Genomic DNA, 13715 nt, shown 5'->3' on the forward strand with positions numbered 1-13715 from the left:
AGCTACCTGCCAAAAGTCCAAAATTTATTTGACATTTTATATTTTCTTTGTAAAATGTTTGTGAATTTTACATCTTATCCCATATCAGTTTTGCTTTGAAGCAAATATGAATGACACACTTTATTGACATCATATGAAATAAAGTTGATGTCTAGTAAGATATGTCATAGTGATCCTCTGCCTCCTTACGTTCTCTGATGTATTGCCAGGTATCTCTAGGGATATTCGTACCCAGGTATGAGAAGTATAGAGAAAAAAATGGGATTTGGCATCAGGCAGACTTGGACTGAGAGAGAGCCTTTACTTACTAGCTATGTGACCGTGTAAAAATTATTTAATATTTTTGAACTCAGTTTCCTAATCTCTGGAAGGGAAATATTATTACCTAGCTCATAGGTTGTTGTGAGAATTAAAAGAGAAAAAAATATATAAAGTGCCTAACATGGTATCTGGCACCCAGAAGGCATGCAATTTAAAAAGGCTGGACAACCGAATAGCAGCACATTTACATATACATGTGGAATGAAACAGTAATCACGAAAGCACGTAGTAGCAGAGAGCCAAATAAATATGAACATTATTGTTACTATGCTCTATAAGTCTCTTAATTTTCAAATAAAGACACAAAATTTCAAAGGGATTAGGGACTAGAACTAGCATTTCTCCACCATATTACCTTCCTTGTGTTGTTGAATCCTATAGCCGAATTGCTTCCTGTAATAAATAAGATAATGTGTAAGTGTAGCCATTTATAATTTAAAAAAACATTTTGGCTATCTTATCTCATTTGATTTTTCACAATAATCCAATGAGTTAGGTAGTATATTGTTATTACTCTCATTGTATAATAAATTGTGGTCTTACAGTTAAAATGACTTGCCCACAGCCATGTAGGTATTAATTAGCAGAGTCAAAACTAGAATCCAGGTCCTCTGACAGATAACTCAGTGCTCTTTTTATAAACTCACAGTTGGAATATATGCTGAGCTATGCTGAATCTAAGTGACTTTTCTGATGATGAGATGTAAATCTTCCTCATTGAAATTGGGGACATTAGGATCCATACAGCAGCCTATTCTCTTTTTGAGTTAGGATGCCTCTTTCAGGGGCCCAGAGGTTTTCACTCCAAGTCAGTGGGATTGCTGTGGGAAGGAGAAATGAATCATTTCCAGCATGTGAATATGATTGCTGAATTGTTGGAAGTCGTGAGATGAGGGGAAAAAAAAGCCAACATGAGGATAAATAATAGGCTTGATCTTGAAATGGCCCTCCTATAATCCACTTCTGAATTTTGTTTGGAAAGCATTTGGTTTCTGTACTGAGCATTGTGAGGGACAAAGACGACTGTTTCACAGGCCCTGCTCTTATAGAGTTTATACCTCAGCAGAGCGTATTCTTTAGATCGTGAGCTAGAAATGAGCTGAAGTAATAGCACTCTTATCCAGACAATACTGGATAGAATTTTTTTTTTTAATCAGAAAAGCTTCAGAGCAAAAGATATGGGTTTTCTATATCCTAAAAAGTGGCTGTTTAACTTTCTAAAACTTTTCCATAGATAGTGTTGGTGATATTTTCTAAACTCAAGTACATGCACACATGCACTGCACACACATAGATGTGTGATGTGAGCTTGATTGTAGTCTGATTTCCTCTGTCCCTTCTGTCTCTGTGAGGTGTGTGCACACACACACAGATATACACACATACACACACACACATACATGTGCTGTGAAATGCTCATACCAGGATACATGCAAGCTGATCACATTAAACTTTATCACAGCAGCTGAAATCTATCAGTCAGCAAGCAATTGCCTTCTTTTCGCCTAAAATTAGAAAGCCTCATCTAAAGTATTAATTTTAACCTACAGTAAAATGCAAGATATGGAGGAAAATTCGTTTAATTTTGAATTTTGTCCTTCTGTGTTGCATGGAATATAATGAAAGTAAATGTTTTCACTTTATTTGAAGCTGTATACTTATGTGAAATCCATTCCCACACATACAGCCTCACTATCACGAAGACAGGGAACTGAGAGCAGTGGGTGTTCGGGTTGGGGGTAGGAAATGGGTTGTCATTCTCTTGGTAAGTAACTGAGGCAGCATGATGAGTAGAATGCTTCATTAACCAGCCAGCGATTGGGGAACAGAGAGTGCGGTATGTTCCTTCCCACCCCTTCTCTCCTGCAGTGGACATCTGAACACACAGATACAGATATCTGCTAAAGGACACATGTAGCTGCACAGATTTTTTTTGGCTGGGCCAGAAACAAGTTTGCTGCATTAGCACACCAGATATAATGGTCAGCCTGCACGGATGTCTCTGCACCTGTCCCCAGCCCTTTCTTCACCACCACTGTCCCACTAATTGTTAGATATAGCCAGAATAGACATATATATATGTATATATGTATGTATGTATATGAATCTAGGAACCTTCATCTGTGAGGAGTTGTGTTGACAGAACCCAGATAAACTGAAATGCTGGTCCTCCGAGGGCTAAAAAAACCCCAGCACAGCTCGGTTACCCTGGATTTCTGTGCTGTATTGCAGTTTTCTTAACAGCAAATGTGTCTCTTCCTTCTTCGGAGAATGTGGTATTATACAGGGGAGTGGGTAGTAGCAGTGTTTTTTAAGAGTCTAACCTTACAAGCCTCTAATAATGCATCCTGTATATGCAGATATCCTGTCCAGTCTCAACTCCCCTGCCCTGTTTGGGGATCAGGATACAGTGATGAAAGCTATTCAGGAGGCTCGGAAGATGCGAGAACAGATCCAGCGGGAGCAACAGCAGCAACAGCCGCATGGTGTTGATGGGAAACTGTCCGCCATGAATAACATGGGGCTGAACAACTGCAGGAATGAAAAGGTAAAGCTTGCTTCCCTCCTTCTCTGGCTCTGCTAGACCCATTGACTCATTTTTATCTGGCTCTTTCCAGGCTCCCAAGCACCAACCTGCAGCCAAAGATTTGGGGTCCTAGCTTGAGGGCTTTCTTGCATCACATTTAATCATTAGTGCTGATTAACAAATACACCCTTTCCCACTTAGTGTGGGTTGCCTCCCAGGTACCCAGCCAGGCACCCAACCTACCTGCCTATTGGTGTTTATCTGTCCCATTCCAAAAGATTTAGAAATATCTTATAATAAAGGGGATGTATGAGGTTACAAGATTATCAGAATATTAAAAAAGGAAGAAGCATATATGCTCACAATGAAGGCTAATACATTACCATGACTCATCATTGAATTTATTACTAAGCTTCCTATCTGCCTGAGCAAAATAGAAAACAAAGCAACTTACAAAATGTATTCATTTATTTTTTGATTCAACAAATTATTTATCGAGTGCTTATTCTGTAATAGACACTGTTCTAGGCACCAGAGATAAAACAGTGAACAAATCAGACAAAAATCTATGTTCTCATAGAGCTTACATTCTAATAGGGGAACACAGATGAGGAAAAAAATAAACAATTAAATACATAATGAGTAATGTCAGTAACATCAGGAGGTGACTCAATGCCATGAGAAAAATGGAAGCAAGTTAAGGAAATAGGGAGTTATAGGATTGTTCTTTTAGATAGGCTGGTAGGGACTTTGCGGAAGTGTTACGGAGTAGAGAGATCTGAAGGAACCCCTGTGCAGGCCACATGAAGAGCGTCCAGGCAGTGGGAACAATAAGCTTAGAAGCTCTTAGAGTGTAGGACCAGCAACAAGGAGGCCAGCGTGGCAAGAGCAGCTTGAGGGAAGGGAGAGCAGTGGGACGTGAAGTAAAGTGATAGCCTGGGGTAGAGTGTGTTAGACCTGTAGGCCTTGGAAAGGCTTTGTGTTTCACTCTGAGTCCGATGGGAATTCCTAGACTGGTTTTGTCCAAGGCATTGACATGATCTGATTTACATATAAAAGGATCATTCTGCCTAGTGTGCAAGAACAGACTGCAGGAGGTTAAGAATGGAAATAGGCAGACCAGTTGAGAGACTATTGTCATACAGTGGGTGAAAAATTCTGATTATTTGATGAATGAATGATCCTTGCCATTCCTTGGCTTGTCTCTGCATCACTCCAGTTTCTGCCTCCCTCTTCACATGGCTATCTTCCCTCTGTGTATGTCCCCCTTTCTCCAAATCTCCCTCTTCTTATAAGGACATAAGTCATTGGATTTAGGGTCCACCCTAATCCAGTGTGACCTTATTTTAACTTGATTATATCTGCAAAGCCCCCATTTCCTATAGATAAATAGATAGATTATATAAATATATAATATGTTAAATTAATCATTATTTGCCTCCTCCCTGCCCCACCTTGATTGATCTCTTGGCGGGAGGTTCACATCAGGTAAGAGAGAAACCGTCTGGGGGAATGGTGGGTCTTTTGGTGTTGGTTAAGCCATAAACTTTTATATATTGGGGACCTGCTATGCACATGCCAGTCACCGGATCTGCTCAGTTAGGTGCCCCACTCCCCATTAAGTGCTCCATCCTTGGCAGTGGGCTCACAAAGCAGAGCCCCTCTTTAAGAACTGCCTTAGTAGATGGTTACATATACAGTAAGGTTTCAGGACCACAAGAAAAGAAAAGCCTTGCCCCCAAACCTTTTCTACCACTCTGAAACTAGAGATAAACACAGTCAATCTTTTGACCTAAGACACTATACTATGCTCAGTGAGCACCATGAAATAGTAACATATTTAATCTTAATGTGAATAACTGTAAGATGTTTTTGGGGGACCTAGATAGGTAAACACATTTTGGCATAGGGATACTGGGTGGGAAATTGGGTAAAAGACAAGCGAATGGGTACATGCACCAGAGACCATCTCCTCCTACCTTACAGTTTTGTCAATGGTTAATCCTAAAATTAATATGAGAAGGATGTTAGTGATTTGTTTAACTGAGTCTTTTAAAATGTATTAGTTTTCAAATGACAGTAGTATATGCTTACTGAAAATTCTAATAATACAGACAGATACATGGTCAAAAGCTAATTACCCTCCTCACCCCATTAACTATCATTAATGATTCAGAAGTTTTCTTTGCATATGCAAGAAAGTATTAATGAGTTTAAAACTATATATTCTCACTTGGAATGGTAGGCACCGAGTTGTCACTTACCAGCTGTGTGATATTTGGTAAGTTGAATAACTTCTCTGAATCTCAAGTTCTTCATCTGTAATGTGAGGGTAGTAATCTGGGTTACAATGAAGTAAGATATATATGGATATACCTAGCAAAGCTCCTGGTACAGAGTAAGCACTTTCTTATGTTTCCCATAACTTGTAGACTAAACTATGGGTGATCTTTGAAGATATAGAACAAATGTACTATTTTGTCACAGATATGAGCTCCTCACATAATAATGGAAGGGTCAGCAGAAGGAAACAGAGTTAGATTTTTCAGAAGTTGGCATATTGACCAACTCACATAGTTAAACTCCTTTCTAACTGAGTTGATGCACAAAACTATGGAAACTTCAGATTTATTAGGTTAGATCACGGTTTCTCAGCCTCAGCATTATTGGCATTTTTGGCTGGAGAATTCTTTGTCATGGGTGGCTAATCTGGCCACTACTCATTAGATGCCAGTAGTAGCACCACTCCTTTTGTGACAACCGAAAATGTCTCCAGACATTGCTAAATGTCCCCTATTGGGGGAGGGAGGACAAAATTACCCCTAGTTGAAAAATCACTGGGCTAAATAAATATATTTAGAATTAATACATTTCAGAAACTTTATTCCACAAAAAAACAAGTTATTTTATTTAAATAATCATACTTGTTTTTAAATTATGAAGAATCATTTGCCTTTGATTAATGTTATGAATGAGATATTTCTTTGAAAAATGCATCTAGAAATTTGTGTTTGGAATATTAACATAGAGAATATTTAAAACAGAATGTGTATAGCCATTTAGCTTAGGGGGAAAATAAGAAATAAATTCCATATTGTTGCAGCAACTGTGCCTTTCAGTGACGACCCCCCCCCCCCCCATCACATTAAGCAGACTTAGACTAGCGGCATCCTGATATGTTTGCACTAAACCTAGGAGTAAATTGACACTGGTCATCCCTTGCTTCCTGCAGTGACTCTCTCTGTTTGTCTGACACAGTGACCCTATATGGTTGAATTTATATCGTTGGTTGAAGTTCAAGCTTAAGACTATTAACTTCATATACTACAGGTTAATTTTAAGTATTTCTCATTGACTTTTTGAAATTCACATGGAGGGAAGACAAAGTCTGAGGCTCCAGAATAGTAACACCTGATTTTGTGTTGGAAGCCATGAGAGGGAGATGAGAGATTAGGTTGAGGTTGAAAAATAATAATAATGAATCTTAACTTGTCCTAAAACACATCACACTGAAAGTAATTGAGCTCCTGAAGATAAGTGGCAAAGTGTCTTCTACAGAATCAGAAAACCCTGGTTTCCCAGTTGAAGGGAGTTGTTGTCAGTAAATGACTTTATTGGGGTTGAATTTGGGGCACCGGAAAAGTCCATTATATTCAGGGATGTTGTGCTCACAAGCTCTCCTTTACATGATCTCCCTCTCAAATAATGTCGCTCTTTTGAATGTATATTTGTGGTTGTGTAGGCTTTGTTTAGATTCTAGACCCAGTATGTATCTATCCTTGTTTGTTAGGTTTGTTGCAGCCAGAAGAGTAAATTAAGAACAATGTTAAAGGGCTCCTGTGATAGTCGATTTGGCTCTCTTATAATCAAAATATCCATCTTCATTTTATGAGGTTTCAGAAGACACTACTTTTTCTTCTGAGAATCATATTTTCTTCTGAGATCAAAGAGGGTAAATATATAACGCGCAGTAAGATTGGTAAAATGGATTGTGGCAAATTCAGTTTAACTGTCTTCAAAATTGTCTTCTTTGGAATTACCTCAGTTTCCTTAAATGTAAAGATCCATAAATTAGATTTCTGAATTTGTTCTTGTAAACCATAATACAGTTTTAGAGAATTTTTCTCAGTGTTTCTGTCATAACACCTTGTAATTTATAAAGCATATCTCATCACGCTCATATTTGGACATATTTTCACAAATGAGCATGTCACAGATTTGAGTTCCCTGAGAAGCAGACTGTGAGATGGAGATTAGCGAGCAGGTTTATTGGGGGGTGCTCTTTCTGATTGCCACCTGTAGAAGGGAAAGGATGAAAGCAGAATAGGACTGTGATGCAGTCTTAACCAAAGCCTTAGCCAACCTCATGTGAAGCTTTGAGATGGCCATGGCCATGCAGAATTGTCCCAAGTTGGATGGAGGGGGTGAGCTTTTATACACTTGTATCAACCAGTCATTGGATGAGGGTTACCCTGGGAAGGGGACATAACCTTAGGTGATGTGACTCTCTTTAGTGCCGAAGAGGGCCTTGAGCTGAGGGTGAGCAGCGACGTTCCCTGCAGCTGAGGAAATAAATCGGTCCTGAAGGGGGATCTGGGCAATGCATCACAATGTCCACTGTAGAGTTGTTTTTGTGACATTTACCAACATTAGATGTGTATAAAACATGCTTTGTATGTTTCATACCTGAGGGGAAGCATTTACTACACAGGCATAGGGGTGCTTGTGTCTTTATGACACATACGGAATCACATATATGTCCATATGAATACATGTTTACCCGTGGCGTATTTCACTTTATTGGGTAAACCCCTATTTTGACACTTTAAAATGAAACATTGTTGACTTGATCAGCCAGAACGGCACCAATGGAGTTGTTCTGGTTGGCTGTGTCACAGGATATTTAGGGTCTGTTAAATATACAGATTGTAGGGACAATAGACTGTAACGGCGCCTTAGGAGCTGTTATGCTCCATCATTTCAGCATAGCTGCTGTGCCTGGATCATGAGTGTCTTGCTCGCCGAAGTCTAAGTTACTTCCCTGGGTTTTAGCTTTCCACAGCAAGAACACCAGCCACCTCCCGTAGTACCAGGGCAATTAGATCATATTATAGGCTAACTGCTTACCAAATTTTGTTGTTTGACATCTCTAAGACAGAATTTCAGTCAGAACAATACACTGCAGAATTTTAGATAGGCAGCTTCTAAATGTCCTTAGAGCTAAGCTAAGCGCATCTGGCTAGAAGAGAGGCAAGGCAGGGTGGGCCTTCTTAGTGTTAAAGTGCGTTTTGTAACTTTTTTGACTTCCTTGATGTTTGAATGCTGACTCGGTGATTGGTTAGAGCACTTTCCTGCACAGGTATTTTGTAACTTAGGTATCTGGTTATTTTGGTCATCTTAATAACCTTGAGGAGCCAGAAGACTGATTACCTACTGATCAGAGTTGCTCATAAATAGGCCGATTACACATTATACATGTGGCCTGAACTGCTGTTCCCTTCATCTTCTGCGAATCTCTTAAGAAAAATTCTTGACCTTATCGGATGTCAAAATGAGCTACCATGAACACTATTATTACACTCTCTCTGCCTCTGAAGTATATTTGTGGGATTAAAACTGTAGAGTGAAAGAACTGGAGGGGACATAACATCTGATCTGGTCCAATAGCTTCAATTCACAGACAGGAAAACTGAGACCTAAAGAAAGAAAATGACTTACCCATGGTCACATAGTGGATTCGTGTCAGAGCAGGAATTAAATCTCAGCTTTCCTAATTCTTAATCAATGATATTTCTATTTATAGAACAGTATTAAATTCATTTACTAATTTTCTGTGAGCTCTTTTAAGCTTATTACATACAAAAGTACTTTTTACATTTGCAATCCAAAACCTTTGATGGAATAAGACAGGGTAAAAATAAACAGAAACAGTGAAGCAGAAAAGCACTGAGACCCCCGCTTCCTGTAGACTTTTCACCTTCTGTCTGGGTAGGGCATTCTTCCCTACCATGATGTCCATTGGTTCTGGCTCTGGAAAGATATCAGTCAGAAAACAGAAGATCAAATGATGCTAGTACAGACAAAGAGACAGAAGAGGTGGCTAGACCAGGAGCAGTAATAGAATTAGAGGCCACACGGTGTATTGGAAAGAGTATGGGTTTTGGAGTTGGTTAATCCTGTGTCTCAGTTTCTAGGATTAATCTTGGAAGCAGCCTGTACTGTTTTCTAACAGTGTTATTTAAGTACGTTACTTAACCTCTGTGAGTCTCAATGAACGTACCTATAAAATGGAGATAATTATCCTTTCCTTGAAGGATCATTTTGAGGGAAAACATATGTAGAGCACATATCTGGCACAGGAGGTGCTCCGTTAATATTAGGTCCTTTTCCACTTTAGAACCTCAGACAGGTGGTCAAACCTGTTGTTAACTTTATTAAATTTTCACTCTTTGACACTCTCCAAAGGTGAATGGATTAACCTACTGCTCCTTGGAGCCAAAATGTCTTAAGATAGAGTAGAAGGTTAGTTAGAAGCTAGCAGGCACCTTCTTACAAACTCAAGATATGCATTTTTCTTTTTCACTCTTAAAGTAACTTGTATACCCTAGTTACTTGCTAGGATCTGCTCATAGCCAACATGATAATGTTCAGATTTTATAATATTAGTGTGCTAGGGAGCTTTTGTTCCTACTAATTTAATATATACTTTAATATATTTCCAGAAAAATCAGAATTTCAATCTATGATTTTTGAGAATACTTAACCTGATTCTTGATAACTATATGCATTTCTCATGCCAAAATTATATTTTTTCAATCAAGTAAATAGGAAAATAATAATCCAGTCACTAAGGCACATTGTAAACTTGTTCCTGTATGTTCAAGAAAGCAGTTGTTCATTTTTTACAAGTGTAGATTCTTGCTTCTCACCCATACTTTGCAAAAACATCAGAATAGTACATCAGTATTACACTGATGTAATACTGCCCCCTTTTATTGGAATTGAAAAACATACTAGACGTCTTTTGCTTCACATTGTCAGTTGCCACAGCTCCTTGTTACTTATACAATTGATTCAGATATTCATTGTTGCATGACAGGATAAGTTCAGACAGAAGATCAATATAGTTGTACAACAATAAGTGAAAGGGGATTGTGAGCAAATTATTTAGCAAAGTGTGTTTGGAATAAATGAGTTTCTTATATAGCACAAAAACTAGTGAGGTTACTCCAAAGGAGTACATAGTATTGATTAAACAGGATGGTAATTTCTGTGAGCAGTTGACTAACATGTTCAGTTGTGCTTTTGTGTATGTCAACTTATTCCCAAGATATTGATAACTTGTACTATGAGCGGTTTGGGCATATTAGAGATTTTACAGTAAGGGGACAAATTCTAATTATAGCATCCTCTTTTGCAAAGCAGAGCAATAGTTGGGTTTTTTAAAAATTTATTCAGTTAATTTATTTATTTTTGGCTGCATAGGGTCTTCGTTGCTGCGCACGGGCTTTCTCTAGTTGCGGCGAGCGGGGGCTGCTCTTTGTTGTGGTGCGTGGGCTTCTCACTGCGGTGGCTTCTCCTGTTGTGGAGCATGGGCTCTAGGCGCGTGGGCTTCAGTAGTTGTGGTGCATGGGCTTAGTTGCTCTGTGGCATGTGGGATCCTCCCGGACCAGGGCTCGAACCTGTGTCCCCTGCATTGGCAGGCGGATTCTTAACCACTGTGCCACCAGGGAAGTCCCAATAGTTGGTTTTAAAAAAAAAGTTTATGTAGTACTTTTCACATCCTGACAAGAAACATTTTTATAGTGCTTCTATGTTTCAAAAATATTATCACATATGTTATCTCTCTTGAACCTTTCCAAATTCAGGGATATAGATAATACTGTCCTTGTTTTGCAGATTAGGGACCTAACACCAGCTCTAGATCACTTTGCTCCATCATTACCTCTCTATCGTCTCATTTGTTCCCTACATCTCTGTGAGATTGACAGGGCAATTTTAGCTAAAATCTAAAACAAGACATACATCTGAGTTTCAAACATCAATTTTAACGAAGTGAATGCTAAAATCATGAGATAAAGCAGTCTACCTAGATATATATGCTTCATGCATATTTCTTGTAAAGGAGTAACTAACTATATGTATACTTGTGATAGTGTTTTTCTAAAACAGCATACAAAGGTCAAAAATGCCATAAATTATTTAAAAAATGTAAGTTTTATTAGTGTTAGGCTTTACATTTGAACCAATAACATTGAACAACTAAACAGTGCTGCATATAGACTCCTGGCTATCATTAAGTTCAATGTTATCGTTAAGTTCCTTTTATTTTTGTTGTCAGGGTTATTTGATTGGTTGCCTAGCTACTAGTTTAAGACCCAGTTCATAAAAAATAACAACAAACTTGTTTGGCTCTTCTCTTCTCCGCAGGTTAAATGGAATGAATGGTGAGAATTTATCTCAGTTTAAAAGGTTCAAGATACTTCCTAGGGTTGGGGTAGGGGGGAGGAGTAAATATAAGACTTTTAGTTTTGTTTACAACAAATTTTTAAAATCAAAAGGCCATGTCCAATAAAGATGCAGACATAGAGAATGGACTTGAGGACACAGGGAGGGGGAAGGGTAAGCTGGGACAAAGTGAGAGAGTGGCATGGACACATATACACTACCAAATGTAAAATAGATAGCTAGTGGGAAGCAGCCGCATAGCACAGGGAGATCAGCTCCGTGATTTGTGACCACCTAGAGGGGTGGGGTAGGGAGGGTGGGAGGGAGATGCAAGAGGGAGGGGATTTGGGGATATATGTATACATATAGCTGATTCACTTTGTGATACAGCAGAAACTAACACACCATTGTAAAGCAAGATTTAAAAAAAAAAAGGCCATGTCCAGTTAAAGGACCTCCCAGTGAAAGGGTTAAAATTTGACACATCACAGTTAATAATTTTGCATAAAGAGTTGTTGGTTTGGGCATGTATGGAGCAAATTTATTAATAATAAGAATGTTATAGCCCTAACCTCCCACTATGGCAAGTACTTTCTAATCCTTAATCCTTCTAGATCTAATCTCTTAGTCCTTCTAGATCAGCTATTCTCAACTTTTTTGGTCCCAGAGCCCCTTTACACACACACACACACACACACACACACACACACACACACACACACATATATATATTTATATATATATAAATGTTTATAATATATAATATTAAAACTTAAAAATTATTTATTCATTTAAAAATCATAATAAAACCATTAGATGTTAATGTAAATAACATTTTTTAGTATTAAGTATATTTTTCAAAATAAAAAATAGTAAGAAGAATGGCTTTGTTTTAGCTTTTTGCAAATCTCTCTAATGTCTGACTTAGTAGTAGACAAGCTTGATTCTTATTTCTGCTTCTGCATTCAGTCTGTTGCTTTATGTCAAAGCCATGTAACTTTCTTTCTTTCTTCCTTCCTTCCTTCCTTTCTTTCTTTCTTTCAACATCTTTATTGGAGTATAATTGCTTTACAATGGTGTGTTAGTTTCTGCTTTACAACAAAGTGAATCAGCTATACCTATATAGACATCCCCATATCTCCTCCCTCTTGTGTCTCCCTCCCACCCTCCCTATCCCACCCCTCTAGGTGGTCACAAACCACCGAGCTGATCTCCCTGGGCTATGCAGCTGCTTCCCACTAGCTATCTATTTTACATTTGGTAGTATATATAAGTCCATGCCACTCTCTCACTTCGTCCCAGCTTACCCTTCCCCCTCCCCGTGTCCTCAAGTCTCTTCTCTACATCTGTGTCTTTATTCCTGTCCTGCCCCTAGGTTCTTCAGAACCATTTTTTTTTTTTAGATTCCATATGTATGTATTAGCATACAGTATTTGTTTTTCTCTTTCTGACTTACTTCACTCTGTATGACAGTCTCTAGGTCCAGCCACCTCACAACAAATAACTCAATTTCGTTTCTTTTAAAGGCTGAGTAATATTCCATTGTATATATGTGACACATCTTTTTTCTGCATTCATCTGTCGAGGGACACTTAGGTTGCATCCATGTCCTGGCTATTGTAAATAGAGCTGCAGTGAATATTGTGGTACATGACTCTTTTTGAATTATGGTTTTGTCAGGGTATATGTCCATGGGTCGTATGGTAGTTCCATTTTTAGTTTTTTAAGGAACTTCCATTTTGTTCTGCATAGTGTCTGTATCAATTTACATTCCCACCAACAGTGCAAGAGGGTTCCCTTTTCTCCACACCCTCTCCAGCATCTATTGTTTGTAGATTTTTTGATCATGGCCATTCTTACTGGTGTGAGGTGATACCTTGTTGTAGTTTTGATTTACATTTCTCTAATGATTAGTGATGTTGAGCATCCTTTCATGTGTTTGTTGGCAATGTGTATATCTTCTTTGGAGGAATGTCTGTTTAGGTCTTCTGCCCATTTTTGGATTGGGTTGTTTGTTTTTTTGATATTGAGCTGTGTGAGGTGTTTGTATATTTTGGAGATTAATCCTTTGTCAGTTGCTTCATTTGCAAATACTTTCTCCCATTCTGAGGGTTGTCTTTTTGTCTTGTTTATGGTTTCCTTTGCTGTGCAAAAGCTTTTAAGTTTCATTAGGTCCCATTTGTTTATTTTTGTGTTTATATCCATTACTCTAGGAGGTGGGTCAAAAAGGATCTTGCTGTGATTTATGTCATAGAGTATTCAGCCTATGTTTTCCTCTAGGAGTTTTATAGTGTCTGGTCTTACATTTAGGTCTTTAATCCATTTTGAGTTTATTTTTGTGTATAGTGTTAGGGAGTGTTCTAATTTCATTCTTTTACATGTAGCTGTCCAGTTTTCTCAGCACCACTTATTGAAGAGG

The 13715-nt window shown here is 38.4% G+C and overlaps 1 protein-coding gene across 19 annotated transcripts in view; it reads left to right on the forward strand.

Annotated features, from left to right (window-relative positions):
• SOX6 (SRY-box transcription factor 6) overlaps positions 1–13715 on the forward strand; it is a 640888-nt gene that overhangs the window by 553097 nt on the left and 74076 nt on the right. For all 19 annotated transcript variants that reach the window (XM_057553078.1, XM_057553079.1, XM_057553081.1 and 16 more), the window contains one exon: positions 2682–2869. In XM_057553078.1, coding sequence (XP_057409061.1) covers positions 2682–2869 — 188 coding nt within the window. The remainder of the gene's footprint in view (positions 1–2681; positions 2870–13715) is intronic.

Source organism: Balaenoptera acutorostrata, chromosome 9, assembly GCF_949987535.1.
Source record: "Balaenoptera acutorostrata chromosome 9, mBalAcu1.1, whole genome shotgun sequence".
In the NCBI taxonomy this organism is placed as follows: domain Eukaryota; kingdom Metazoa; phylum Chordata; class Mammalia; order Artiodactyla; family Balaenopteridae; genus Balaenoptera; species Balaenoptera acutorostrata.